At 40.6% G+C, this 26,017-nt stretch overlaps 2 protein-coding genes across 7 annotated transcripts in view; one reads left to right on the top strand and one right to left on the bottom strand.

The window, feature by feature from the left end:
- sec16a (SEC16 homolog A, endoplasmic reticulum export factor) lies at positions 1 to 22,470 on the top strand. Of its 6 annotated transcripts, XM_079586881.1 has the most exons (32): positions 14 to 132; positions 536 to 608; positions 2,189 to 5,216; positions 5,322 to 5,455; positions 5,780 to 5,874; positions 5,976 to 6,114; positions 6,198 to 6,387; positions 6,470 to 6,641; positions 7,191 to 7,333; positions 8,203 to 8,264; positions 8,380 to 8,518; positions 8,715 to 8,954; positions 10,696 to 10,793; positions 10,885 to 10,966; positions 11,046 to 11,163; positions 11,255 to 11,366; positions 11,640 to 11,745; positions 12,501 to 12,641; positions 12,720 to 12,833; positions 13,635 to 13,809; positions 13,895 to 14,595; positions 14,946 to 14,996; positions 15,518 to 15,679; positions 15,792 to 15,875; positions 15,958 to 16,014; positions 16,101 to 16,233; positions 17,129 to 17,269; positions 17,342 to 17,427; positions 18,072 to 18,125; positions 18,589 to 18,648; positions 19,057 to 19,134; positions 20,725 to 22,470. In XM_079586881.1, exons 3-32 carry the CDS (start codon positions 2,238 to 2,240, stop codon positions 20,788 to 20,790), a joined length of 6,912 nt encoding a protein of 2,303 aa, XP_079443007.1. In that variant the 5' UTR covers positions 14 to 132; positions 536 to 608; positions 2,189 to 2,237; the 3' UTR covers positions 20,791 to 22,470. The 6 variants fall into 6 exon arrangements, with proteins under 6 accessions (XP_079443006.1, XP_079443008.1, XP_079443009.1 ...); XM_079586880.1 differs by lacking the exon at positions 536 to 608 and having other exon boundaries at positions 1 to 132; XM_079586882.1 differs by lacking the exon at positions 536 to 608 and having other exon boundaries at positions 1 to 132; positions 16,101 to 16,227.
- The window catches only part of LOC306985017 (uncharacterized protein), a 3,932-nt gene continuing 384 nt past the window's right edge, over positions 22,470 to 26,017 (bottom strand). Inside the window, exons 2-7 of the mRNA XM_079586886.1 lie at positions 25,740 to 25,851; positions 25,163 to 25,275; positions 24,968 to 25,067; positions 24,256 to 24,377; positions 23,901 to 23,995; positions 22,470 to 23,030 (exon numbers count right to left, since the gene is read on the bottom strand). Of these exons, the coding sequence (XP_079443012.1) occupies positions 22,989 to 23,030; positions 23,901 to 23,995; positions 24,256 to 24,377; positions 24,968 to 25,067; positions 25,163 to 25,275; positions 25,740 to 25,851 (584 nt within the window). The 3' untranslated portion in view covers positions 22,470 to 22,988. The remainder of the gene's footprint in view (positions 23,031 to 23,900; positions 23,996 to 24,255; positions 24,378 to 24,967; positions 25,068 to 25,162; positions 25,276 to 25,739; positions 25,852 to 26,017) is intronic.

The following is a 26,017-nucleotide window of genomic DNA, read 5'->3' on the forward strand; positions in this document are numbered from 1 at the left end:
GCAGGACGCGCTCGGCCAAGATGGCGGACAAGTGTCAGCCGCTGTGTCCTGCACTTTTTTGAGAATCTCAACTCCAGCCGCACTCATATCGAGTTTTGTTTGTATCTGGACATCTCGACTGGAAGATAACAGGTAAGGGATCCCATGTGGAGCTGTATGTTTGGGCACAGAGAGTCCTATGTTTCGAGGGATTAACTGGAATTGTTAGCATGCTAACGGCTAGTGGCCCAGTCAGCTGTCATCTGTAATTCTTCGCATCCTCTATTTACATTTTTTATGTGTATTCTTTTGTGTTTCTTTTCGTGACATCTCCATTCAATCTCTATCAGGGTGCGTAGTTTAATTTGCAGGTGCCATTGATTCGTTATATTGTGTTTAGCTACTGCTTATTTTGTCGTTTGCCTTGCTTGCTTTACACTGCTGTAAGTTCATCGTGTGTGTGTGTTTTGTTTGGACTTTTTTGCCTACTCATTCTAAGAACCATGATCCACATGATCACAATGTCATTATTTTTGTTTGTTTTAAAATACTTTAGTACAAGACATCTCTTATCTGCATTTGCTGATGTAGTTGAAGAGACAGGAATTAAAGAGCAGGATGTGACATCAGTGGGTAAATCCAATCCAGCGCTATACGTGTCCGCCTTTGAGCCGGATATAATGCAGTATAAACTAATGCAAAATATAAATGTAAATATATGATAAATGATCAGTCACTCGATGGAACCTGACACCTGTCACTATATATGATCTGACCTTGCATGTGTTTGATTTAAAACACTTTGGATAATATGAATATGATGCTGTCATTACATGTCAAAATAAGTGCAGACAGCTCAAAAAGTCAACAGATTTCATCTGGGCCTGTAAATGGTTAAGAAAAGTAGTCCACTATGTGGCAACACAATTAGACTGTTAGCCTATCCGAATTATCAGCCCTTGGGCTCCAGAAATTCCAGTGTCTTGCTAACGGTCATATGCAGTGTTATATCTTTGTGTTCCATAAAGGTTAACATTGTAAGCAAAGACAATATAACTGTTTGGACACCTACTCATTCCTGATTATTACTATTACTTCCGTATGTGAAGTGACCAATATAATGTTACAAAACAAATCAAAACTATCATATATTTGAGCTTCTTCAAAGTTTCCACCCTTTGTCTAGATTCCAGCTTTGCAAAGAGCTTTGTATAGAAATTAATGCAAGTGCAAAATACACTAGTGTTCAAAAGTTTGGGGCATTTAGTTTATCAAAAATACAGTAAAAGGGTAATATTTTGAAATGTCATTATTTAATTTAAAATACTTATTTTGAAATATTATCAATTAGAATTCCTCTATTCCAAGATGAATTGTCTTTTAAAATCGAAAAGTCATCACAATATGCTGATTTGGTGCTTAAGAAACATTTGTTATTACTGTTGAAAACATTTTATTATTGAAATTAATTTCAAGCACGCATCAGACTTAAATCAAAAGGTTTCAAAGATCATGGAAAACATTATATTCACTTACAGTAAGAGTGTCCAAACATTTGTCCAATGCTGTATGTCACTATGACGTAGGTTTAGGTCACTAAAACTGTCAATGATAGTGTGAACATTGTTGTTTAATGATACACATTGTATTTTCATAAACTGTATCTATCCCTTACTGTTGTAGATTAAACTATGCACTTGTAGAGGTGAGGCCCCCTGCTTTAAAAAAATGTCTGACCGGTTTCAAAGTTCAATGTAACTTAATGCACATTTCTTTCTAACACCCGGCCCACAGTGGGCCTGATATCTGGTTTCTGAGTGTTGTGACTGTTCATATGCCAACATAGTAGAGTACAGCTGTCTTCACACCTGCTCATCCTAAGACTTATGAAAATAAGATGGTGTGATGATATGTGTTCAAGAGAAAAAACTTGGGTATAAAGTCGGCATGAAATCAAAATCGACAGTTGCATGTCTTCTTCATGAATGGGTGAGGTGCTCTGTTTGTGTGCACTAGTGACACTTTTGTGTGTACTTATATACACTGCATACAAAATGTTTAAAGCAGAATGCTCATTATTATTCTAGTTGCGCAGCTGAACTTTGGATGTGCTTTCTTATGATGCATGTTGATAATGGGGAAACCCTGTGGTGAAACCATAAAATCTTTCCACCAAGATATGATATTAATCTGTGTTTTTCTGTTATAGTGAGATCTCCAGTAAGTATAGACACTTTGGAGACCTGTGAGTGTAAAAGATGCAGCCTCCTCCTCGGGCAGCCCCTCCTGGAGCTAGTGGACCCCCGCCTTCCTCCGGTGGCCCAAATGCCTTCAGAAGAAACAGACCCCACAAACATGTGGCTGCAGCTGCTATGACACCGGCTACCCCACCCACTCAGCCAGTGACTGATCCTTTTGCCTTTGGGAGACAAAGTTTTTTGCCCATGGCAGGGGGGAGCCAAGCTCCACCCACAAACAGCAATCCACTTTCCATGCAAGGTCCTCCCCTGCCAGGGTTCAACTCGATGGCTCCACTACAAGGGCCACCACCAGGAACAGCGCAAGCAGCCTCTCCTGGCCCACCACCAAGAATTTTTACACCGCAACCTGTTCCTCTAGAGCCATCACCAAGCTCCAACCCTCCTCCTGCAGAACCAGGATACTTTAATTCTCAAGAATCAATGCCCTATATTGCACAGTTGCCTAACCCTGCTCCTCCTTTCAGTTCTAGTCCATCACATCCACCCTCCACTGCCCCAACACCTCTGGTTCAATCCCAGACTCCTTTTCAATCTCAGCCAACGCCTCCCCTACCTTCTCACTGGGTTCCTGACCACGGAAGCCGCCCACCTTCTGTTCAAAACTACTTTCAGCCAACCAGTGATCACCCATCTCACCATTTCCAAGCTCAAGTCCCACCCTCTGTCCCCTCTCCCCACACAACCCCACCCTCTGTCCCCTCTCCCCACACAACCCCACCCTCTGTCCCCTCTCCCCACACAGCCCCACCTTTGACACCATCTCAGTATCGAGGTCAGTTTGCTCAACCAAATGCGATTGGGCCAAGTGCAACTCAGCAACAGAACTCCCATTTCCCTGCTCAGAATTATTTCAGTCAGGCAGGTGGACCCTCAGAGCCATGGTTCAATCAGAGCCCCCAGGATCAGTCTCAGCGTGCCTGCCCTGTCCCCTACTCTGAAGTCCCCAGTGACTCTGGAACTCTCTCAATGTTTTTTGGGGGAAATGATGTTGAAAATGAAGAAACACTGTCAGGAGAGGGGCGTGTAAATGGGATTCTTCACCCTCTCCATTCGATGACTGAGTTCTCCGGTCCGTATTTGAATGACAGTGGTAACATTCGAGCTGGGGCAGGGCCGTCTGATTCGGTGGAGAATCTGGAATGTGTTCCAAACCAGGAAGTGCTGCCTAATGAGCCGCCCTCAAACCATGCCTTTGAGGGGGGGCCTAACTTGGAGACACCTGACTCTGCTCCTCGTCTTGCCCGCTCTGCAAGTGTCTCATCCAGCTACAGCAACGTCAGTCACAGCAGTGGACATGCTCCCCACAGCAGTGGCCACATCCCTCGGCGACAACAAGGTTTAGTGGGAACGTTCATCCAACAGGAGAGTCCCCGCCCACCAGATCACCCTCCTTTGCATCCCTCCACTGGTGGATACTTTGAACAAATAGACTCCAACCCAGCTGCAGAGGCAAGTCCTACTTTCCCAACTCCTAGCCCACCTAAACCAGTTGGTGTGTTCCAGGCAAGTGCGAATTCCTCCTTTGAGCCTGTCCGGTCACACGGTGTAGGAGTTCGACCTGCTGAGGTTGATCGTGCACGTATGGTAATGGAAAAGGGTGGACGTGATGTGCTGCATGGCAACTTAGAACAACCCCCAGACAACTTGGAGACCATTTACCTCTCGGAACGCCGACCCTCATCTCGGGCTCAGGGAGCACGACGCCCCATTGAGAGTCCCGCTACTACACTATGGGCTCAAAATGACACTGCCAGTCTAGGTGCTAACATACTGTTAGCCCCTGCAGCACCCTCTTTGGCTGCAACATTTGTTCCAGCCCATCCATCTGAAGTCATCCAGCCACCGGAGGATGGCCCTCTTGATTTACATCCAGCTAAGCCAGATCCACAACCTCCCTCTGAAAACCTAGAGATTCCGCCAGACTCCATGCCTCAGGCAAGTTTAGGATATGCCTCCTTGCTAGTAACTTCGCCTCCCGTAGAGGCCCTGAACCAGCCCGTGTTGATTGCGCCACCTTCCTCTAATTACAGTTTGGTTTCCGCTACAAACCTCTCGCAACCTTTAAATCAGACAAGTCCTCAAGAGACAGCAACACCTGTTCACTCACCCCTTCAGTCTTCTGTGATCACTCAAATGCCTCAGATTTCTTCTCCAACAAATCAGCTGCAGCCTCTTTTTTCTCAGACACCAGTAAACTTCAACCCTTCTTCCTCTCAAGGCCTCTTGAATCTAGCACTAGAGGCCCAAGATGTTCAGCCCTCTGTTCAAGCAGCCCGGCCCGTTCTCTCAAGGGCCCAGTCTCTTAGAGGTGATAGCCAATCTCTTATGCCTTCTATTTCTCAAGCGCCGCCTTCTGCTGCTGCCGCCACTAATCACAATCAACCTTCAAATTATGAGCTGCTTGATTTTTCTATGCATCAACCACAGTCCACAAATCAGGTGACATCAGTACCCGCTGTCTCTCAAAAAGCCCATCCTGCGGGCTTGGTGAATAACACACCTGGCTTTTACCTGCAGGTCACCAAAGATGCACAGCTGGGTGGGCAGTCTGACAGCGAGGCTCTGCCCCCTCAGCAGATCTCTAACCCCCCACGACCCTCCAGCAACCATCCCGACAATGATCTGACTCGCACTTCCCACCCTCCCTATCCACCTCCAGCTCAACACCAGCCTCCTCCACAGGTCCCTCCAACTCATCCTGGTGCCCCTCCTACTGGACCTGGATCTGCTCCACCGTTATCTTACCCACCCCAATCTGGAAACTATGCCCCCCAGCCACTTCAGGAACCTCAAAGACCTCCTTCATCTCTAGGTGGTCAGTCAGGTTATGGGGCTCCTCCTGCGATCCCCCCTGCGATTCCTCCTAACCCTGGCTATGCAGGATACTACCCAGGAGCCTACCCTGAGTACCAGGATGGAAGATTGCCGTACCCACCCCAGTACCCTGTAGATCCTAGATCTCAAAACTACTATCAGGTGCAGTGTAATCTAATGTGTTTCTACCTATCGAAGCTTCTAAATGCTAGCACACTTTATTACCAACATGACTTCGTAAAATAAAATTTGTTTTGATTTTTGTAGGATGATCCCTACCGTAGAGGAGATCCTCGATATGCCTGGTATGATGGTCAAAATCCTGGCTACCGGGAGCCTGAGCGCCAACCAGAGAGGCCGAGTTCTAGAACCAGCCAATACTCGGACAGACCCAACTCCAGGTGAAAGAGTGTTTTCTTGGTTCAATTTGCTTGGTTGCAATCAGAGTCCCTGACCCTGCAGATCTCTGCCCACTTTTGGGTTCACAGTATGGCTCTTGAATACACCACTTAGACCAAACATAGACCAATGTTTCAATCAGACCCAGAGGCTGATGTGGTTTGGTGGTGTGCAGCTGTGTTAAGATAACCAGCGATTACATCAGACCTGGGTTGCACCAAAAGCCATGGTTTCAAAGCATTCTCAGAGTGAGAGTTTTAAATGATTTGTTTTTAACAATCAATAACATGATTCCCTCATCTTTCTCTCTAATTTTTTTATCTTAGACAGGGGTATCAAGAAGACCTTTCTAGATCCAGCCGTAGTGCCTATGACGAATACTATGCAAACTACTATAAGAGACAGTATGATGCCTATGGAGGTAAAGACTGTTTAGCACTACAGACAGCTGCTCTCTATGCATCCAAGGGCTGAATGTGGTGTTTCTACTTTTTTCTTATGGGTGTGTGTTTGTGTATGCAGATAAAAGCAGGTGGTATGATCCAAATGCTGCTTATGATCCACGCTACAAAGCCTACTATGATCCGACATATGGCTGGTACTATGACATTGATGGTTATAGAAAAGGAGAGGCGTATTACAACCAACAATATCAAAACAGGTACACTCATACACCCTTGCATTTATATCTTTTTTAACATGCTAACACGTCTCTAACTGAGTTTTCATTGTAATCATTACCAGGGGACGAGAGGGGTATGATGATCCATGGCGGTATTACCCTGGTTATGACTCCAGCTTTGATGATGACAGCCGCCGGCGCGACCCATACGCTGACGAATTTGACCGCCGTTCGGTTCATAGTGAACAATCAGCGCACAGTGTACATTCATCACACAGTCGACGCAGTAGCTTTAGTTCACGGTCACAGCAGGTCTGTGTTTGTGTGGTTTAGGTGTGGTTTAATGTGTGTATGTATCTGCATAATGAATGTAACAAATTTCTTCTTTCTGCAGAGTCAGGTGTACAGGAGTCAACCAGACTTGGTCAGTGCAGCCTATGATACCACTGGGACCACTCTTCCAGTGGATTACACCTACAGCCAGTATCCTAACCCTTCAGATACTGCAAATTACAGTCAGATTCCTTACAACCCTGCTGACAACACCTGGACTGCCACAGAGCAGCGTAAGTATTACACACAAACACAAAGCAGTCATCATAAGCTTGCATATCCACCATAATGTTGCAATTAATATTGGGATTTCCTTTTCAGTTTCTGTGTTTTAGGTACAAAACTTGCCATAAAATACCACTCGTTTATGTAGTTTAAAGGTTAATTGCTTGACACAGTGGTATTTTAGAATCATTCATATACTATTCGTTTGTGTTTAAAAAAAATTTTTTACTTTTTTTTTATTGAGGGTTTTAGTAACTTTGTTTTGTGTTTTTGTTATTTTTATTATTTTTGTCTATATAGTTTTAGCATATTTTATTTAATATATATGTATGTAAATAATGTATATTTAATAAAATAAATGTTGCCTTATTTCAAGTAAGGAATATGGTTTTAGTTAACGATCATAACCTTGGCTTGACATAAGTGTTTCCCAGCATTCTCTGTAGCATTAAAAATACATAAAGCATGAATTTCACATGTAATGCGCATGCTCTAACATTAATAAAAGCTTCCTGTCTTCCTCTGTGTCTTTCTCTCACCCTTTTTTCCTTTCTCAGCTCCTCCGAGGCCGTTGACCCCAGAGAAGTATTCTATTCCTCACCGCTGTGCTCGGTTTGGTCCGGCTGGTCAACTGATCCTTGTCCAACCCAACCTTCCCTCTGCTGGTCAGCCCACACTTGTGGAAATCCACAACATGGAGGTAACAACTGGAGTGTGAATACGCTGACATATAAATCATCAATTGCTAGTACTCACTCGTATCTCTAGAATTTAAGCATTTTTCCAGTTCATAAATTCTAAAAACAACTTATCTAGGTAATTACCTATTCTGTAAAAAAAACGTATTACCCCTTAAATTTTTTTTATATTTTTATAACTTAATTAAGTTGTCTTGCGATCAGATGTTTGGTTAACTTTGGACCGTATTTAGCTGCCGGCCAGCAGCCATATCACCCTGTAGCTCAAGACTGGTTGCCCACTGAAGCTAAGCAGGGTTGAGCCTGGTTAGTACCTGGATGGGAGACCTCCTGAGAAAACCAGGTTGCTGCTGGAAGAGCTGTTAGTGAGGCCAGCAGGGGGTGCTCACCCTGTGGTCTGTGTGGGTCCTAACGCCCCAGTGTAGTGATGGGGACACTATACTGTTAAAGAGCACCGTCCTTCAGATGAGACGTTAAACCGAGGTCCTGACTCTCTGTGGTCACAAAAAAATCCCCTTTCGAAGCGAGTAGGGGTGTAACCCTGGTGTCCTGGCCAAATATATACATACATATATATATATATACTAATTGGGTCTCCATCTCCTCTCCACCAATAAGCTGGTGTGTGGTGGCGCAATATGGCTGCCATCCAGGTGGATGCTGCACATTGGTGGTGGTTGAGGAGATTCCCCCTTCTATGTAAAGCGCTTTGAGTGCCTATATAAATGTGATGAATTATTTTTTTTTTTTTTTTCAGCAATCCTCCAAAGTGTAGTTTTGTCATGTTTTTGTGATTGGTTATGAATAGCTCCATGATAATTGCTCAATGAAATGATTTGCATCTGATATCTTGGCTGTGATGTTATTCCAGACGATTCTGCAGGACTCTTCAGAACAGGCAGAAATGCGTTCATTCCCTGGCCCACTCGTCAAGTAAGAATCATCCTTTATGTACTGAATAAAGGTGTACACGTGTATAGTCTGACACTGTCAGAGCCACGTACACAGTCAAACAATCCAGTCATCTCGCGCGTGTGTGTGTCCACAGAGAGGAGACTCATAAGGTGGATGTCATAAAGTTTGCTCAGAACAAAGCCCAAGAGTGTTTGCGAAACGAAGACCTCATCGACAAAGACTCCGCCTTCCTCATCTGGGAGTTCATTGTGCTGCTGTGTCGCCAGAACGGGGTGAGTGTTTGTGCAGGCCTTACCTTGTGTGAAATGTGAATCATGTTCGGTTGCTTGTCTGAACCCAAGTTCGAGATCAGTTAAATTTAATATTTAATTTTAATTTATATATTTATTTGATATGTAGTCATGTGATAAGTGTAATAGAAAAACCATTAATATTTGTTGGTATTTGTTTTTTTTGGCTTGGTTTTAGACTGTAGTGGGAACAGACATCGCTGACCTGTTGCTAAAAGAGCATCGCTCAGTTTGGCTGCCGGGAAAATCTCCCAATGAGGCCAATCTCATTGACTTCAACAACGAGGCAATAGAGCATGCCGAGGCGGATGAGGCGGGGCCAATATCCCTCCTATCAGACACTTTCATGGGCGTGCCCGAGAATGTCGGCAAGGAGACGGAGCGCTTCAGAGAACTGCTACTATTCGGCCGCAAGAAGGCAAGACAAAACATGTCTTTCCTTTTCAGATGATGCCCTCCCTAGAAATTTAGAGACCACTTTTTATGATCCAATCAGTGCTCAGTGGATAAAATGAAGTCGTGGCCCACATTGTTTCTTGTGGAATATCCTGTTTGACTTCAGATTATGGAAGTTTATGATAATTGGAGTTTGTGGTTATGGCCAATTGCGGTTGCTCATGCTTGTGATTTTTCTGTGTTTTAGTGTTTAAATGTTTCGGATGTTCTGTAAAATAAAATTACGTCACACTTTAGATTAGGGTCCAATTCTCACTGTTAACTTACAATTAACTACAACTTTTTCCTCAATAAACTCCTAATTACTGCGTATTAATAGTTAGTATGGTAGGTATTGGGTTTGGTTACATTTAGGTATTGGGTAGGATTAGGTACAGTGCTATGCATAAGTTTAGACACCCATGCTAAAGTTGACTAAAAAGAGGAATAAAAAATCATCCTTTGGAAATTGAACTTAATGCCTTAATTTAAAAAAATAGGAAAAATCCAACCTTTAAGGACACCAATTTTCTTTGTGAATGAATAATGTATCGTAAATAAATAAATTTTCTTCCTTAAAATACAGGGTGCATAAGTTTGGACAACCCTATGTTAAATTCCCATAGAGGCAGGCAGATTTTTATTTTTAAAGGCCAGTTACTTCATGAATCCAGGATACTATGCATCCTGATAAAGTTCCCTTGGCCTTTGGAATTAAAATAGCCCCACATCATCACATATCCTTCACCATACCTGGAGATTGGCATGGAGTACTTTCCATAAGATCATCTCTCAATGCAAATCAAACCAGCTGTTAGGCTAACTGAAATAAAACCATGCCAATCTCTAGGTATGGTGAAGGATATGTGATGATGTGGGGATATTTTAATTCCAAAGGCCAAGGGAACTTTATCAGGATGCAGAGTATCCTGGATCCATGAAGTAACTGGCCTTTAAAAATAAAAATCTGCCTGCCTCTATGGGAATTTAACATAGGGTTGTCCAAACTTATGCACCCTGTATTTTAAGGAAGAAAATTTATTTATTTACGATACATTATTCATTCACAAAGAAAATTGGTGTCCTTAAAGGTTGGATTTTTCCTATTTTTTTAAATTAAGGCATTAAGTTAAATTTCCAAAAGATGATTTTTTATTCCTCTTTTTAGTCAACTTTAGCATGGGTGTCTAAACTTATGCATAGCACTGTATGTAGAATCTGCTCATGCAGAATAAGGCATTAATATGTGCTTCATAAGTACTAATAAACAGCCAAATATCCTAGTAATATGCATGTTAATAAGCAACTACTTATTAGTGAGAATTGGACCCTAATCTAAAGTGTTACCTTAATTTATTATTACTATTAAATATTTATTTTTACAGTATTATTGTAATAGTACTTAAGTCTTCTTTTTCCCTTCGTTTTTTAACATTTAAATAATACAGCCAAATAGGATTTTGAATAATTATAAAATATTAATAAGAATAAGAATACAATTGTTATTATTATTACCTAAAAATATATATTTTACAGTACAATAGTATTATTGCAAGTAATATATTTCATCATTGGTTTGTTGAATTTTTATCAATTAAATAATAAGTAAATATGTTTTCCTTCTTTTTTGTTTTAAATAGATAAAGATGGTATAGTTTTCCAAACTGACAAAACCATATGTTAAAAGTGGAAAGACATTTGAGAAGTTTGTGTATGTGTGTTAGGATGCTCTGGAGTCTGCTATGAAGAAAGGCCTGTGGGGTCACGCGCTGTTACTGGCTAGTAAGATGGACAACAGAACACACGCCCGTGTCATGACCAGGTAAACCACCTCTGCTTACCCCAGCCCAGGTCTGCATGCTTTTAAAGCAACAAACAGTTTCTTAAAATGTGGTTATGCTTGTCGTTGTCAGGTTCGCCAACAGCCTGCCTATTAACGACCCTCTTCAGACGGTTTACCAGCTCATGTCAGGACGGATGCCGGCTGCTGCTACTGTACGAGAGAGTTGGTGTATGTTAATATAGTCATGTATGCTGTTCTTTTCTTCATGTGCATCCTCTTTTTTTCTGGCAGTGTTGCGGAGATGAGAAATGGGGTGATTGGCGCCCTCATCTGGCCATGGTGCTGTCCAACCTCACACACACTATGGATCTTGACACCCGCACCATTTCGACCATGGGGGACACATTAGGTAAATAAACGTACTGTCATGAAGGTGAACTTGCACTCATATTGTGGATGCCGCACTGGTTCTGTAGTCAAGAATCTTCTTTTTGTTACAGCATCTAAAGGTCTAGTGGATGCAGCCCATTTCTGTTACCTGATGGCTCAGGTGGGCTTTGGTGTTTATACCAAGAAAAGCACCAAGATGGTCCTCATCAGCTCCAATCACAGGTGTGTAATGAGTCAATGACACAAATACAGTTGATCAGTGATACGCATACAAACAATGGACAGTGCGTAAATGGACACACCATTTATTTGAATTAACATCCATCCTCTCTCTCTCTCTCTCTCTCTCTCTCTCTCTCTCTCTCTCTCTCTCTCTCTCTCTCTCTCTCTCTCTCTCTCTCTCTCTCTCTCTCTCTCTCTCTCTCTCTCTCTCTCTCTCTCTCTCTCTCTCTCTCTCTCTCTCTCTCTCTCTCTCTCTCTCTCTCTCTCTCTCAGCATGCCGTTTTTGAAGTTCTGTTCGTCAGAGGCGATTCAGCGTACAGAATCATACGAGTACGCTCAGTCTCTCGGCTCTCACGCCCTCTCTTTGCCCAACTTCCAGGTGAAATGAACACATACACATGCAGTCACTCGATTAGGGATGTTTTCACAACTAACTTGTTGGTGCGTTATCTAAAACAATGTTATTTTATTATCATTAATATACTATTATAGTATTTGTTAATATTTTGAATTAGTATTTGTTATTATTTCTAAATGTCTATTTCGCTATTACTTTACCCTAATACTTTTTTATTTGTTAAAGTTTTTGCTATTTTAAAAGGCCATTATTTTATTTATTTATTAGGTGCACTAGAATAGGTTAACATGCTTTAATGTAAAAACACCACATTATTTTTCACATACTTTACATTATTGCAGTAACTCTTTTCCCAGTCTGTCTGAAACATTGTGATTAACAAACACCTCAGTTGCGTGGCGTAAATGTAACGCCCCTTAACATAATCGCGACATGGTAACAACACTATGCAACACTTTGCGTATGCATTTAGACAGGCATTCTGCTAATATTTCAAATTGTGCCACAGACGTTTGAGGAAATAATATCTGGACTTCGATCAAGGCATTTTAGGCAGGTCTGGAGCATTGTTCTCTGTTAAATAGAATAAATCCCTTTTCTGGGAGACTATGAGATTTGTAACTTTGCAGATCTCATACATGCACAGATACGTTACACGGTTATACACACTTTTAAAAAAGCATCCAGTGGCCTCTTTAATTTGGCATGCAAGACCTATCTGTACTTTCTGAAGAAATCCAGGAAGGTCATGACCTTTTACCCTTTGACCTGCACAGGTGTTCAAATTCATCTACGCATGTCGACTGGCGGAGTCGGGACTCTGTGCCCAAGCCTTCCATTACTGTGAGGTCATTTCACGCACCCTGTTGAACCTACCCGAGTACTACTCGCCTGTGTTCATCAGTCAGCTCATACAGGTACACAAACCTAGACTCTGCGGATTCTGCGTTTACATTTCTTTGGTGTCTAATCTTTCTTCCTGTGTCTCTTGACAGATGTCTCTGAGGTTGAGGTTTTTTGACCCTCAGCTGAAGGAGAGACCAGAGCAGGAGTTGTTTATAGAGCCTGATTGGTTACTGCATCTTAGACAACTGGATGGACAGATCAAGGTGTGTGTCTTTTCTTTTATCCAAAAGTAAAGTCCCCATGCTGGTGACGCACATTATGAACATGTATTAGTCTATTCCTGCATAGTACCAGTAAATTAATGATTTTCTTTTTTTTTAATTTATGGCATAATTCCAAATAGGCTTGATTAATCTAAATAAAATTTGAAAAATGCAAACCGCAAAATGCGTCGCTGTGGTTTTCACGTGAGCAGCTGGCGATCCAAGGGTTTTTAGTGTCTCAGAGCGGCTCGGTTCACAGTAAATGCTCCTCCACATGAACTCACATCTCTGCATCGGCTCTGAGTTTGAGTGGCTTATAACATGCATTTGGGAACACAGGATGCGCCAATCATTTCACCAAATTTGTAACGAGAAGCCAAAAAAAATTGCTTTAAAGTCCCACTCCGATCATATTTTTAGCTATTTTATAAACATTCCCAGTGGTCTTTAAATTATGATTATGCCATTTTTAGCCAAAATCTCAAAACCTGTGCCGTTTTCTGGGACTTCGCTTCAGCAGAGCGGCAGTAGCTCATTAGCAATTCGCCTCTGCGTTGTGGGCGGAGCCTTTGGCACGGAGAAGCATTACAGTATTATATATACACGTTAATCAAAGTTATCACCGATCATTATTTCACTCCGAGACGTCGCGGTAAAAAACAGCTCGACTTCGCCTCAATATTTCATCCCTCCCACAGTGATCAATCAGGATATATTTAGTATCAGTGGATTGCTCGGAATTTCTGGATTATTATGATGCTAATGTATTATTTTGATAAAAATTGTTATTGTCCCATTCAGGACGGTGTGATCACTTTCCGTGCGGATCGCAGCACCCCACAGCTTTATCACTGCAGCACGCCCAGTTCAGAAGACCAGGGCAGCCCACCTGACCCCTCAACTCTGACCACTGATCCCCACAATCCTCTCATGACCTCCCTTGTGCCACACGGTGGTGTTCAACTCATGCCACCAGGTATGATTCAGTGTGTAATGTGAACCTGAGAAGAATCTATTTTGATTCTTTTATTATTCACCACCCATTTCATTGTCTCCTTTAGCCCCTCCTAATATTCTTCAGGATGGGGCGGTCTCTCCGCAGCAAGCCCCGCCTCCAGGTGAAAGTGCTCCATTCTACCCAGGGCCACCACAGTCAAACTTTGTGGCAACGTACCAACCTGAAACACATGAGCAGTACACACCCATGCCCCAGCAAATACCCCCACAAATGCCGACGTACAACTCTACAGAAATGACACCACAGCATCAGATGCCCCCAGGAGTGCAACATCAGATGCCCCCAGGAGTGCAACATCAGATGCCCCCAGGAGTGCAACATCAGATGCCCCCAGGAGTGCAACATCAGATGCCCCCAGGAGTGCAACATCAGATGCCCCCAGGAGTGCAACATCAGATGCCCCCAGGAGTGCAACATCAGATGCCCCCAGGAGTGCAACATCAGATGCCCCCAGGAGTGCAACATCAGATGCCCCCAGGAGTGCAGCATCAGATGCCCCCAGGAATGCAACATCAAATGCCCCCAGGAATGCAACATCAAATGCCCCCAGGAGTGCAACATCAGATGCCCCAAGGAGTGCAACATCAAATGCCCCCAGGCGTGCAACATCAGATGCCCCCACCAATGGCTGGAGTCGAACATGGCTCCGCCCCTTCCTCTCCTCAGCAGTTCCCTCAGTCATCTCCCACGTTCAGTGGCCCCCCTCCACAAGGGAAGGACTTTTATGATGAAATGGCGCGCATGGTGAGTTATAATAACCTAGAAACCCAGAGTTCCATATTTATCACAACTAACTCTGACTATTATTACATTTTAAAGTAAAGTTACATTGTTGCATAAAAATTTAGCTAATTAGTTTGCATCATTACTTTTTATGGAATGTAACGCATTTTTTGCTTTTGTTTTTACGTTTACTTGGGTTTTCAGTTCTATTTATCATGACATGAAATACATTGAAATCTTTACTTCCTCCACCAGTTTTGGGTAATATTGTGTTACATTTGTTACATTGCTCCTATATAAAGTAGCTAGTTATGTTACATTTTTTTTTTTAATGGAATTATTAAACTGGTTCCTGTTGTTGTTTGTTTTAGGGCCCAGGCAGAAGATCGAGAACCACTTCACAGTCATCATCGATACACATGGTACAGTATATGTCTGTATATAGGAAGATTAAGTACAGGGTTTTTTTTAGGGAAAGGAAATTATTCCCTTTATTCATCAAGGATGCATTAATGTGATCAAAAGTGACTGAAAAGACATTGTATAATGTTACAAAAGATTTCAATTTCAATTAAATGCTGTTCTTTTGAACTTTCTTTTCTTCAAAGAATCCTGAAAAGAAAGTTGCTCAATTGTTTTCAACATTGATAATAATCAGAAATGTTTGTTGAGCAGCAAATCATCATATTAGAATGATTTCTAAAGGATCATGTGACACTGAAGACTGGAGTAATGATGCTGAAAATTCAGCTTTGATCACAGGAATAAATTACATTTTGAAAATATATTGAAATAGTTCATAATATTTCACAATAATACTGTTTCGATCAAATAAATGCTGCCTTGGTGAGCGGAAGAGACTTTCAAAAACATTTGAGTAGTACTTACCAAAGTTTTAACCTTGCATGGTGTGTTACATCTCTAATTCTGTCCTTATTTGCAGAATTCGGGTCGTCGGTCTCGCACAATGTCTGAATCGTCCAATCATTCTGGACGGGAGCGCAGCAGTTCGCTAGCCAATCAGGGTTCTCCTCCTCCCCCACCTATCCCAGAGGCTCCACCACAAGAAGAATCCAAGAAGACAAAAAAAGACTCTCCCAAAAAGGTACAAGCTTGAAGAATAAACATATACAGAGACCTACTGGATACGGACTAGGACATCTTTCATGATTCTAATGAATGTTGCATAGTCTTATTACGACTTCTTTCTTCATCAGGGAGCGAGTGGCAGTGGCTGGCTGACCTGGCTGTATCCGAAGCGGAAGAATGAAGCGCATCTCCCAGATGACAAGAACAAAACTGTAGGCACATGCTTCCAGCAACTTCCTGCTCTCTCTCATACCCGTCATGTTTTGGCATTAAGAGATTACGTTTATTTTTCAGATTGTTTGGGATGAAAAGATGCAGAAATGGGTGAATCTAGATGAGCCGGAGGAAGAGGTACGGCAGATGAATTAGCTCATGCATTTCAAATGCTGTACACTATCATGCATGTGTGATTGTGAATGATGGGATTTGTGTTTCAGAGCAAACCCCCTCCCCCTCCACCTACCAGCTTCCCCAAAGGTCCGATGGGCGGCTTTGGGATGGGGCCACCAGGAGCAGGGGGTCCAGCGATGGGGCCACCTGTCAATATGTTCTCCAGGAGAGCAGGTATCGGTATGTCACCGGTCACATTGTCATACACCTCTTTTCTCTTCCTAATTACTTCTTAGTAAGAAATCTCTCCATTATTTAATCATCTTTTAGTTGTATATATTAATATGTATGTACGAGTGGGGGTCATATATTAAATAAAAGGGTGTTATTTTTTTTGAGGAAACATAATTTGGACCTAAAAGGTCATTGCTGATGTTATTGTAAATTAAAACGAACATCGAAATAAAGCTAAAATAAAGTAAAACAAATATTACATTAAAAAACTGTTGCTTTGGCTGAAAATAGAACTGAAATAAAAGAAGTTGAAGTTTAAAATTTTGTGAAAAAATTAATGAAAGCTAAAAAAATAGAAATATTAAAAAATAAAATTTATAAATATGACAAAAGCATGTTAAATTGCTAAACCTTTAAGATTAAAATTAAAATAAATAAGCCAATTCAAAATATTAATACATTTTAAAATGGTATAATAAAAAAAAACTAAAATAACCAAATACCATAAAATGTTTAATACATTTTAAATTAAACTAAAACAGTAAAAACCTAGTTAAATAATCAAGGCATGTTTTACACTAAATGAACACCAAGAAGAATGATATTTGTTCATATGTACCAATGCAACAAAACAGTAATAAAGAGCAACATTTACCTATGAATATTTTGTTAATTAAATATTAAAAACGTAAAATGGCTCACAAGGACTTTGAGCCAAACAAATCAATGAATCAATTCTTTGAAATGAATTAAAATGATTCATAATAATGAATCCAACTTCTGAAATCTATTGATATTTGAGCTAAAGCGGTTTAAACCCAAAGACACTATTAAAAAGAAGTATTGCCCGCAAGCAATGCTCTGTTGACTGTTTAGTAAGTGAAGTGTGTTTGTGTATCAGGCACTGTGAGTCGTTATGTGGATGTGTTGAATCCTGGTCGTGGAGGATCTAAACCCGCCGCTGCTGTGCCACCCCCTGCTGACCTGTTTGCTCCCCTCGCACCCATGGCCATGCCAACCAACCTCTTTACACCAGCTCCAGGTGTGTGTGTACATCAGTGTGTTTATGTGCTTCAGTCTATGTCTGTGTGAAGTCTAACACTGCTCTTTTCAGCCCCAGGTGAGCAGCAGCCGATGGAGGGAAGCATCCCAGACGCCAATGGTGAAAACACACAGCAGACTAGTGCCACAGTGCCACAGGTACACACATCTGCCCTGCAACACAAACCACATATAAACACACAGCAGACTAGTGCCACAGGTACACACGTCTGCCCTGCGACACAAACCACATATAAACACACAGCAGACTAGTGCCACAGGTACACACATCTGCCCTGCAACACAAACCACATATAAACACACAGCAGACTAGTGCCACAGGTACACACATCTGCCCTGCAACACAAACCACATATAAACACACAGCAGACTAGTGCCACAGGTACACACATCTGCCCTGAGACACAAACCACATATAAACACACAGCAGACTAGTGCCACAGGTACACACATCTGCCCTGAGACACAAACCACATATAAACACACAGCAGACTAGTGCCACAGGTACACACATCTGCCCTGAGACACAAACCACATATAAACATATAAACGCATACATTTTTGCCTTTGACATTTCAACTTATTTTATTCAACTGAGGCTTTTCTTTTTCTAGCATTTGGTTCGATTTCTTAGGTTGGACGATTTCTTGATGTTCATTTATTTATTTAATGAATTCTAATATCAGATAACGGATCTGCACTACCATCTCGCAGGAATGCATTCACGCCTAAATTTGCGTGTAATACACATCCGCTGTAATGAGTGTGTGTTTTCTATCTAGATGTTTAATCCGAATGCTTTGCCTCCCGGCCCGGAGGGAACCCAGTCTGGAGAGGTCAGATCATCCTTTAATACTTTACCGCCTTTTCTTGAAAGCCACTTCATTCTGTCATGCCCTGCTCCTTCACCCATTAATGCAGATTAACATCATTTTAACAACACATATGCTCACATGTATACTTACTGCTTCTGAACACACACACACACACACACACACACACACATACACTTGATCTTGCATCTCTAACTGTATTCCATGATTATGGGTTTTGATTATTATCTCAGATCTGGTGACACAAAGTGCATGAGTGTGTGTGTGCGAGTGTGCGAGTGTGTTTGAGAGCGAGAACGCATGTTAAAGGCCTACACGCTACTGAGGTGTTGCCATGGAGACCACTGATTGTGATGTAATCATATTGTAATGATTGACAAGAGATGTGTGATTTAAGATGGCGCTGCATGAGATTAATTTGGGTTTGTGGTGTTTTTGTTTGTTTCGTTTATTCCTGCTGTTCTAGCTGTCACGTTCTAGCTCAATGAGTTCTCTATCTCGAGAAGTGAGTCAGCATTTAAATCAGGTACTTTCAGCTGGTTCTTATCTGAAACACACACACACACACACACACACCTTCTCCACACACTGCAATGATAAAACAGTGCTATGCAGTGCCTTCTAATGCTGCATAGTAAAACATGAGCACACATGCTATCTGCACGCCTCTAACATCACACACTTGCAGCCACACCTCCGGCACGACACCTTTGTGTCATCAGCAGCCCTGACTGAGTACATGACCAATAGGAAGGGCTCTTGGATCTCAGAGGCGTGCTGAAGATTGAGGCTCCGCCCCTTTTTTTGCATGCACACACATTAACCAATCACATGCTGCATGCTAATCATGACTTTCAGTGGACATGGCCGTCTGCATCCATGGTGGTGATGTTGCTTTCCTGTTCCCATGGTAACCGCAAGTGTGTTCTCATAGGTTCCCGCTCAGCCGCCAGCGCAAGCAGCTCCACCTGCAGGGGGCGTGACCTTTTATAACCCCTCCCAGTTTGCACAGGTAGGATTACTGTTTTTTTTAAACTAAAACTGAAATTATTAAAAATCATTTACGTTAATTGAAAAAATATAAATATATATTTAATTAAAAAACCTAAATGAAAATGACAAAATGTTGCTTTTGCAACTAGCTAAAATAAAATGTGATTTTTTTTTGCCTTTATTTATTTATTCTTTTTCACATTGTTTTATTGTCACTTTTTTATTGTATTATTTTATTGCCAGAGCTAGTTTACTTTTTATTGCATTTTTGCTTTTTTTAAAATATAAAAATACATTGAAATGTTTACTGTAAAAAAAAAATTGTTTAAATTCAAATAAAACTAAAATAGTACAATTTAGTTAATGAAAATTTACTAAATGAACATGAAGAATGATATTTGTATCAAAACAGTAATAAACAGCAATATTTACCACAGGCAAAAAAAAATATTACAAATAGATATCACCATACTTCCCTAGTTGATTCATCACATTAATTTGTTATGAATTGTTGACAATTGTTTTTAATTACAAGTTTTATGATTAAATAGAAAGAAAAGCTTATGTAAATCAGGCGAATGATATTTGAACAAACTCCTCTGTAAAAATCTTTAGAATACAGATAGGATCTAGGATGTAAAGTTTGGTGTATGTAAAGCTGCTGAGATGGAGATTTCTGATATATCTTGTATTTGAAATCTACAGATTAAATGTTTATTTTGGATGTTTTGCCTTAAAGAGATCGTCCACCATAAAATGAAAATGAAGTCATCGTTTACTCACCCTGGTGTTGTTCTAATGCCGCTCGTGCTTGTCCAGATAATGGCAGTAATGGTAACCAACATCAAGCTTTAAAAACAGATGCAAAAGTGTCACAGAACGATGCGATGCATGTCTACTCGTGTTCTCGAGGTATAGGGTTTGGAGAAAAACAAACTGAAATCTAATGTATTATTTAATGAAATTCTTGTTCTTGGCTGTTGGTCTTCTATTAGAGCCGATTTGTGAGAAATCAAGATTAACTAAAATAAAACATGAAACACAATGCTTAGAAATTCCCCAAAAAAGTATCTTTGTTCTTTCTTCAGTGAGATGAATATCGCTGAACTGGAACTCCGTTTGTCTGATGACAGATGTGAACGCGATAACTTCGTTACGACGAACAAAATGGATACATTCACCTCAAAGAAGAGGGTTCATGGGATGTATTTCATGTCGCATTTTTGTTAATCCTGATTTCTCACAATTTGTGTTTCATTCAAGAATTTAGTTGAATAATACATAAAATTTCAGTTTATTTTTCACAAAACCCTCAAAACACTTTGAATATATGACATGTGACGCGACGCATGGGTCCATTCGTTGATACTTTTGCGTCTTTTTGGCTGCTCTCTATTTTATGGACGAGTGCGAGCGGGACATTTGTTAAAAAATATTACTTTTATTGGCTCATAAAAGACAGAAGGGTATACGGCATTAAAACAACACCAGGGTGAGTAAATGATGAGTGAGTTTTCACTTTAGGGTGAATGATCCCTTCAGGGTAGATGTTGTGGATGTTGTCACGGAAAGAAACTGACACACAAATGTCTTTCTCTGCCTTCCTCAGTCCGTTCCCGCCAGCCGTGCTCGACCTGGGCGTTTGGGACAGAGAGAATACCCCACAGTGAAGTAACAGTGTCGCTGTAGCTCTAGATCAATCTGTGCTTCTAGACCAGATCGGACTGAAGTTTGCTTTCTGCCTGGACTACTAGCAGCCCTCAGCCTCCCAAATAACAATGTCCCGCCGTCATAATCGTGGTTTTCCCGTCTGTGCTGAAGTCGGAACGAATGGATCCGACCCCGGTCATTCTAGACTTCTCGTACCCGTTGCGGTCTGACTCTGAGTTTGTACGGACCGGCGGCGCGTCCTCAGCGTGAGCAGTGTGAATACAAGTGCAATATTGCGATTTTTAGCCCTGTGTAGTTTGATTTCCCTTAGTGTAGTCTGCTCATTTCAGCAGGGTGTATGAGAGTGTGTATGAACGCACGTGTGTGTGTGTGTGTGTGTGGGGAGGAAATGTGGGCGTGTCTTGCTGATGAAAGGCAGCCAATGCATGTGTTAGAGGGCGGTCTGGCCTGTTGTCATGGGAACAGTGCAGCGTACCAGAATGTTTTAGATATTTATTAAGCCTCCTGTCTAAATGAAACCGGACAGGATCCGTATATCAGTGCGAGTTTGTGTACGCATCGCCACAATGTGCTAAATAAACCGATCTCCTCTACCATCTCCTGATCGAATCCTTAATTTTGCCAGTAGCGAAGAATCACACATTTTTATAATTTACCAAAATCCCTGTGATCATTTGCGTGTTTTTGCTCATAAAATATCTTATTATTTTCCTGACTTCATCTCGCTCTCTGATTGATCGTCTTCATGTCTCTTAATCACACACCGCTATTCCTTTGCTCGTTCCGGGTCCTTGTTCCCATGGTAACAGCGGGGTTTTGTAATTCCAAAGGTCGGCTCTGTTTGAAGGAAGCTCAGACTTTTCCAATGTGTTTAGAAATTGACTGTACAATTCTTGATAAAGTGACAATAAAGATATTTTTGAGCTCTTTAATACTTCAGAATGTTATTTTTTTTTTCTCTTTACAAAAGTAGAAGCATTCTGTCTCTCTTTTAATATGAGCTGCTTATATAGTCATGCTTAATATTATAAAATAATTTGCATAATGGTATTTAAACAGTTGTAGATGCGTGTTTACTACTCATGTATCTACACTATCACTGAAAGGTTTGGGGTTGGTAGGATTTTTATTTTTAATATTCTCTCATGCTCACCAAAGCTGCATTATATTTGATCAACATATAGTTAAAAAGCTATTATATATTATTACAATTTATTTAAAATGTAATTTATTTCTGTGATCAAAGCTGAATTTTCAGCATCATTACTTCAGTCACATGATCCTTCAGAAATCATTCTAATATGATGATTTGTAGTTCAAGAAACATTTCTGATTATTATCAATGTTAAAAACAGTTGTGCTAATTAATATTTTCGTAGAAACAGAGATTAAGTTAAAAACAGAGATTAAAAGTTGAAAAAAAAAACATTTATTTGAAATGGAAGTCTTTTGTAATAATATAAATGTCTTTACTGTCACTTACAGTCGATTTAATGAATCCTTGCTGAATAAAATTAATAATATTTGTTTTTTAAAAATCCAAAACTTTTAACCGGTACTGTGTTTTTGTGCAATATAGCCTGAGAATGTTTTTCTCACCAATAGATCTACCACTGACTAGCTAAAGCAGATAGCAATTTCTTTTTAACATTAAAAAAGGACAAACCGGCTAACCAAACAGTTGTACTTAAAAGCATTTCATCATGTCTTTATTATCTGCATGGCTGTAATATTAGTAGAATTTACATGAATATCATACAAAACTACAGTATGAAACTCTTCATTCTTTATTTACAGACATATATTATTGTATAGCTGATTATGACACAAATCAACAAAAGAATGTAAATGTGCAGACGCCCCTGGAATGTCGAAGCCATGAACTAGTGTTTACTAGTGTGTTTACTAGTGTGTTTACTAGTGTTTAGTGCAGATGCTCTAGAGTCCAGACACATTTAGCTGAGTTTCTCATGCAGGTGAAGCAGGTTCAGATCCAGCCTGTTTGTTTTCCTGATGCAATTCCCCACTTTTTTCTTTTCTTTCACAGTCATTTTATCTTCCCTATTTCTATCAATAAAAAGTGGCAAAAATCCTAAAAACAATCCATGAAAAAAAAAAGTCCATGTAAACATTGTTTTGAAATATACATGTAAAATGTACAGCGATTTGGGCCCAAAGGTCCCAAGTACAGAGTTCCATTCCTCATTCTGACATTTGTGTGTGTGTTGGGCTCAAATCCCCCTCCTGTGGACAGAGAAAATGTATTATTATTATTTGTTCAGTCCAGGAAACTCGTTAAGAGCTCTTCCTTGTTCGTTATTTACCAGCTTAAAACTTAGTTCACCCAAAAATGAAAATTCTGTCATCATTTACTCACCAAACCTGTTCCAAACCTGTATTGACTTCCATATGATTTTTTCTTCTTCTCCACACTATGGAAGTCAATGGTGTCCATCAACTGGTTGATTACAGACATTCTTCAAAATATCTTCTTTTGTGTTCAACAGAAGAAACTCATGCAGGTTTGGAAACAACTTGAGGGTGCGTAGATAACAGAATTACAATTTTTGGGTGAACTATTCCTTTTAAAAGTTCTGTAACTCAAAAGTTATGGTTGTGAGCAATATTATAGCTTAAAGGCACACTATGCAAGATTTGAACCTTTAATATAACAGCTTCGAAGTCATTTCGATGGTAAACAAACTCGTAGTAGGGCGAATCATCCTGATCACAAAGCAGGGGGGGACATAGGTTTGAGAGGTGGCGCCCCGCCAAATCTCGCGAGAATCACGACTTGCTTTACGGCACGACTTCACACACATCAACAACATATGAAGCAGCCTCTATGGAAGACACTAGCACGCATTTCAGACGTGAATCATGGAAGAGTCGACGAAGGAAGAGTCAAGGAAAAGAAAACGAGAAACTGACGGCTCAGCGTGAGTGGCATTTACGACAGTAACGTTAAATACAAGTACTCCACAGTGACTCTAGGGGTCGCTGTTTGACAAAAACGGAAATTTGCATAGTGTGCCTTTAAAAGCACAAACGCATCCTTAGACATGAGCACATGACCTGCAGCCCTGAATGTGTGTGTGTGTTTGGTTGAAGTACCAGTGCACTTTTTGCTCTCTGAACTGCAGCTTCCAACATGCTCCGGTCGGACAGGATCTGTCGCAGAGTTCCAGAATCCATTTCCAGTAGCATCCCTGCACACGATTACACATTAACACACATCACATGGTGTGTACAAAAACACTTGCTGCATCCGAAATCGCATACTGCCTCATGGGATAGTAAAGTGTCCACATCCGGGTACTTTTAACAGACTGCTTTCTAAATATGTATTTGGACATACTACTCTGTTGGCGTACTGTTTTTCGCATACTATATAGTAGGGTAGTATTCGACTTCAGATGCAGCATCTCTCAATCAAGAACCCTGTATTCAAATGAGCTTACTAACTCACCTGTGATGTCAGCACAGTGGGCGGGGTCTAACTGATGCACGAAACTGAAAAGCGTCTCGCCAATGGATTCCACTTCCTCTCGGTCTGAGCTGTCACTCACGTCTGTCGCCTCGTCACCCTGCCTACGCCGCAGATAGAGGACATTCTGTTTCTAGCATATTTAATCTTTTTATGGAAATTTTGCTAGTATAACATGAGTTTGCCAAACACTAATAATCAGGGCATCATTCACAATAATCAGTGGGGGTTTTCACGTTTGTTGGATGTTTTGGAATTGCAATTTCTCATTACATTTCTGTAATTAATTTAAATTAAAACTAGGGCTGTCAAAAGATTAATCACGATTAATCGCATCCAAAATAAAAGTTTTTGTTTGCATAATATATGTGTGTGTACTGTGCATAATTATTTATATATATAAACACACACAATCATGTATATATTTAAGAAAAATTGGTTATTTATATATAACATATTTATATATAATATAAATTATATAAATGTATATACAGTATATAAATGCAAATATTTCTTAAATATATACATGAATGTGTGTGTATTTATACATAATAATTATACACAGTACACACACATATATTATGCAAACACAAACTTTTATTTTGGATGCGATTAATCGCGATTAATCTTTTGACAGCCCTAATTCTGAAATCTGCTCGACACTGATAATAAAAAAAAATCCAAAGGCACCTACTCCTGCAAGGTTTTCAAGGCAATCTTGACCCGTTCCTCGAGGAGCACATGATCCGACAGCAGCTGAAGCACCGCCTCCTTCTTCTGCTCCAATAACATGCCTGCACAGTTGCCATGGCAATGTTACTATTGTAACAGACTTTAAATTCCCTCATTTGGTGTGTTTTTTGTTTGTTTGCAGTGTCAATAAATGTACCAGTTATTTTCTGTGTATGTCCAGTGTTGTAGAGGTCAATGAGGTCATACAGCTGTTCACCCAGAGAGTCGGAGGACACGGACACCGCATCATCAGTGTGAGACACAGGCTCACTAGGAAGAGAATACGACAGAGGTTATGCACTTAGTATGTACTATACCTAATATGTAGAAAAAAGTATGTACCGGTAATATTAATTTAGAAACATTTTAAGTAGTTGTATGCTACATTGTTGCCAGAGGTGAAAAGTCCAGGTTCAGAAAGTAAAAGTTCTCCTCAGTATTTTGTTCCAATCACCTGGATTTGCTAATTAGCACAGTTTTTCAGCCAGGAGATAGAACTAATTAGTGAAATCAGCTGACTGAGTTCATGGGTGGAATAAACATATGGCAGGACTTTTACTTTCTGACCCCTGGACTTTTCACCTCTGATTGTTGCCCAGTTCATGTTACAACATTGTATGCTTAATATAATGTGATTTGTATCCATTCATTACTGTGCATTTTAAGGTCAGTTTTTGTGTGTGTAAAAAATCTGTTAGTTTTATTGTCAAGTGGCTACTAGTACTGTGTGATACCTGTGGTCAGAAGATGTGAGAGCGGTCAGTGCTCTTTCCAATGCTTTATTCAGCAGAGCTTCATCATACAACATCTGAGCCACAACAGAAACGGGCAACTCCAGCAACATACCTGCATGACATGACTAAAGTTAAACCACTATGACAGATAGATAGATAGATAGATAGATAGACAGACAGACAGACAGACAGACAGACAGACAGACAGACAGACAGACAGACAGACAGACAGACAGACAGACAGACAGACAGACAGACAGACAGACAGACAGATAGAT

Source organism: Phoxinus phoxinus (genome assembly GCF_949152265.1).
Source record: "Phoxinus phoxinus genome assembly, chromosome: 17".
Classification (NCBI taxonomy): Eukaryota; Metazoa; Chordata; class Actinopteri; order Cypriniformes; family Leuciscidae; genus Phoxinus; species Phoxinus phoxinus.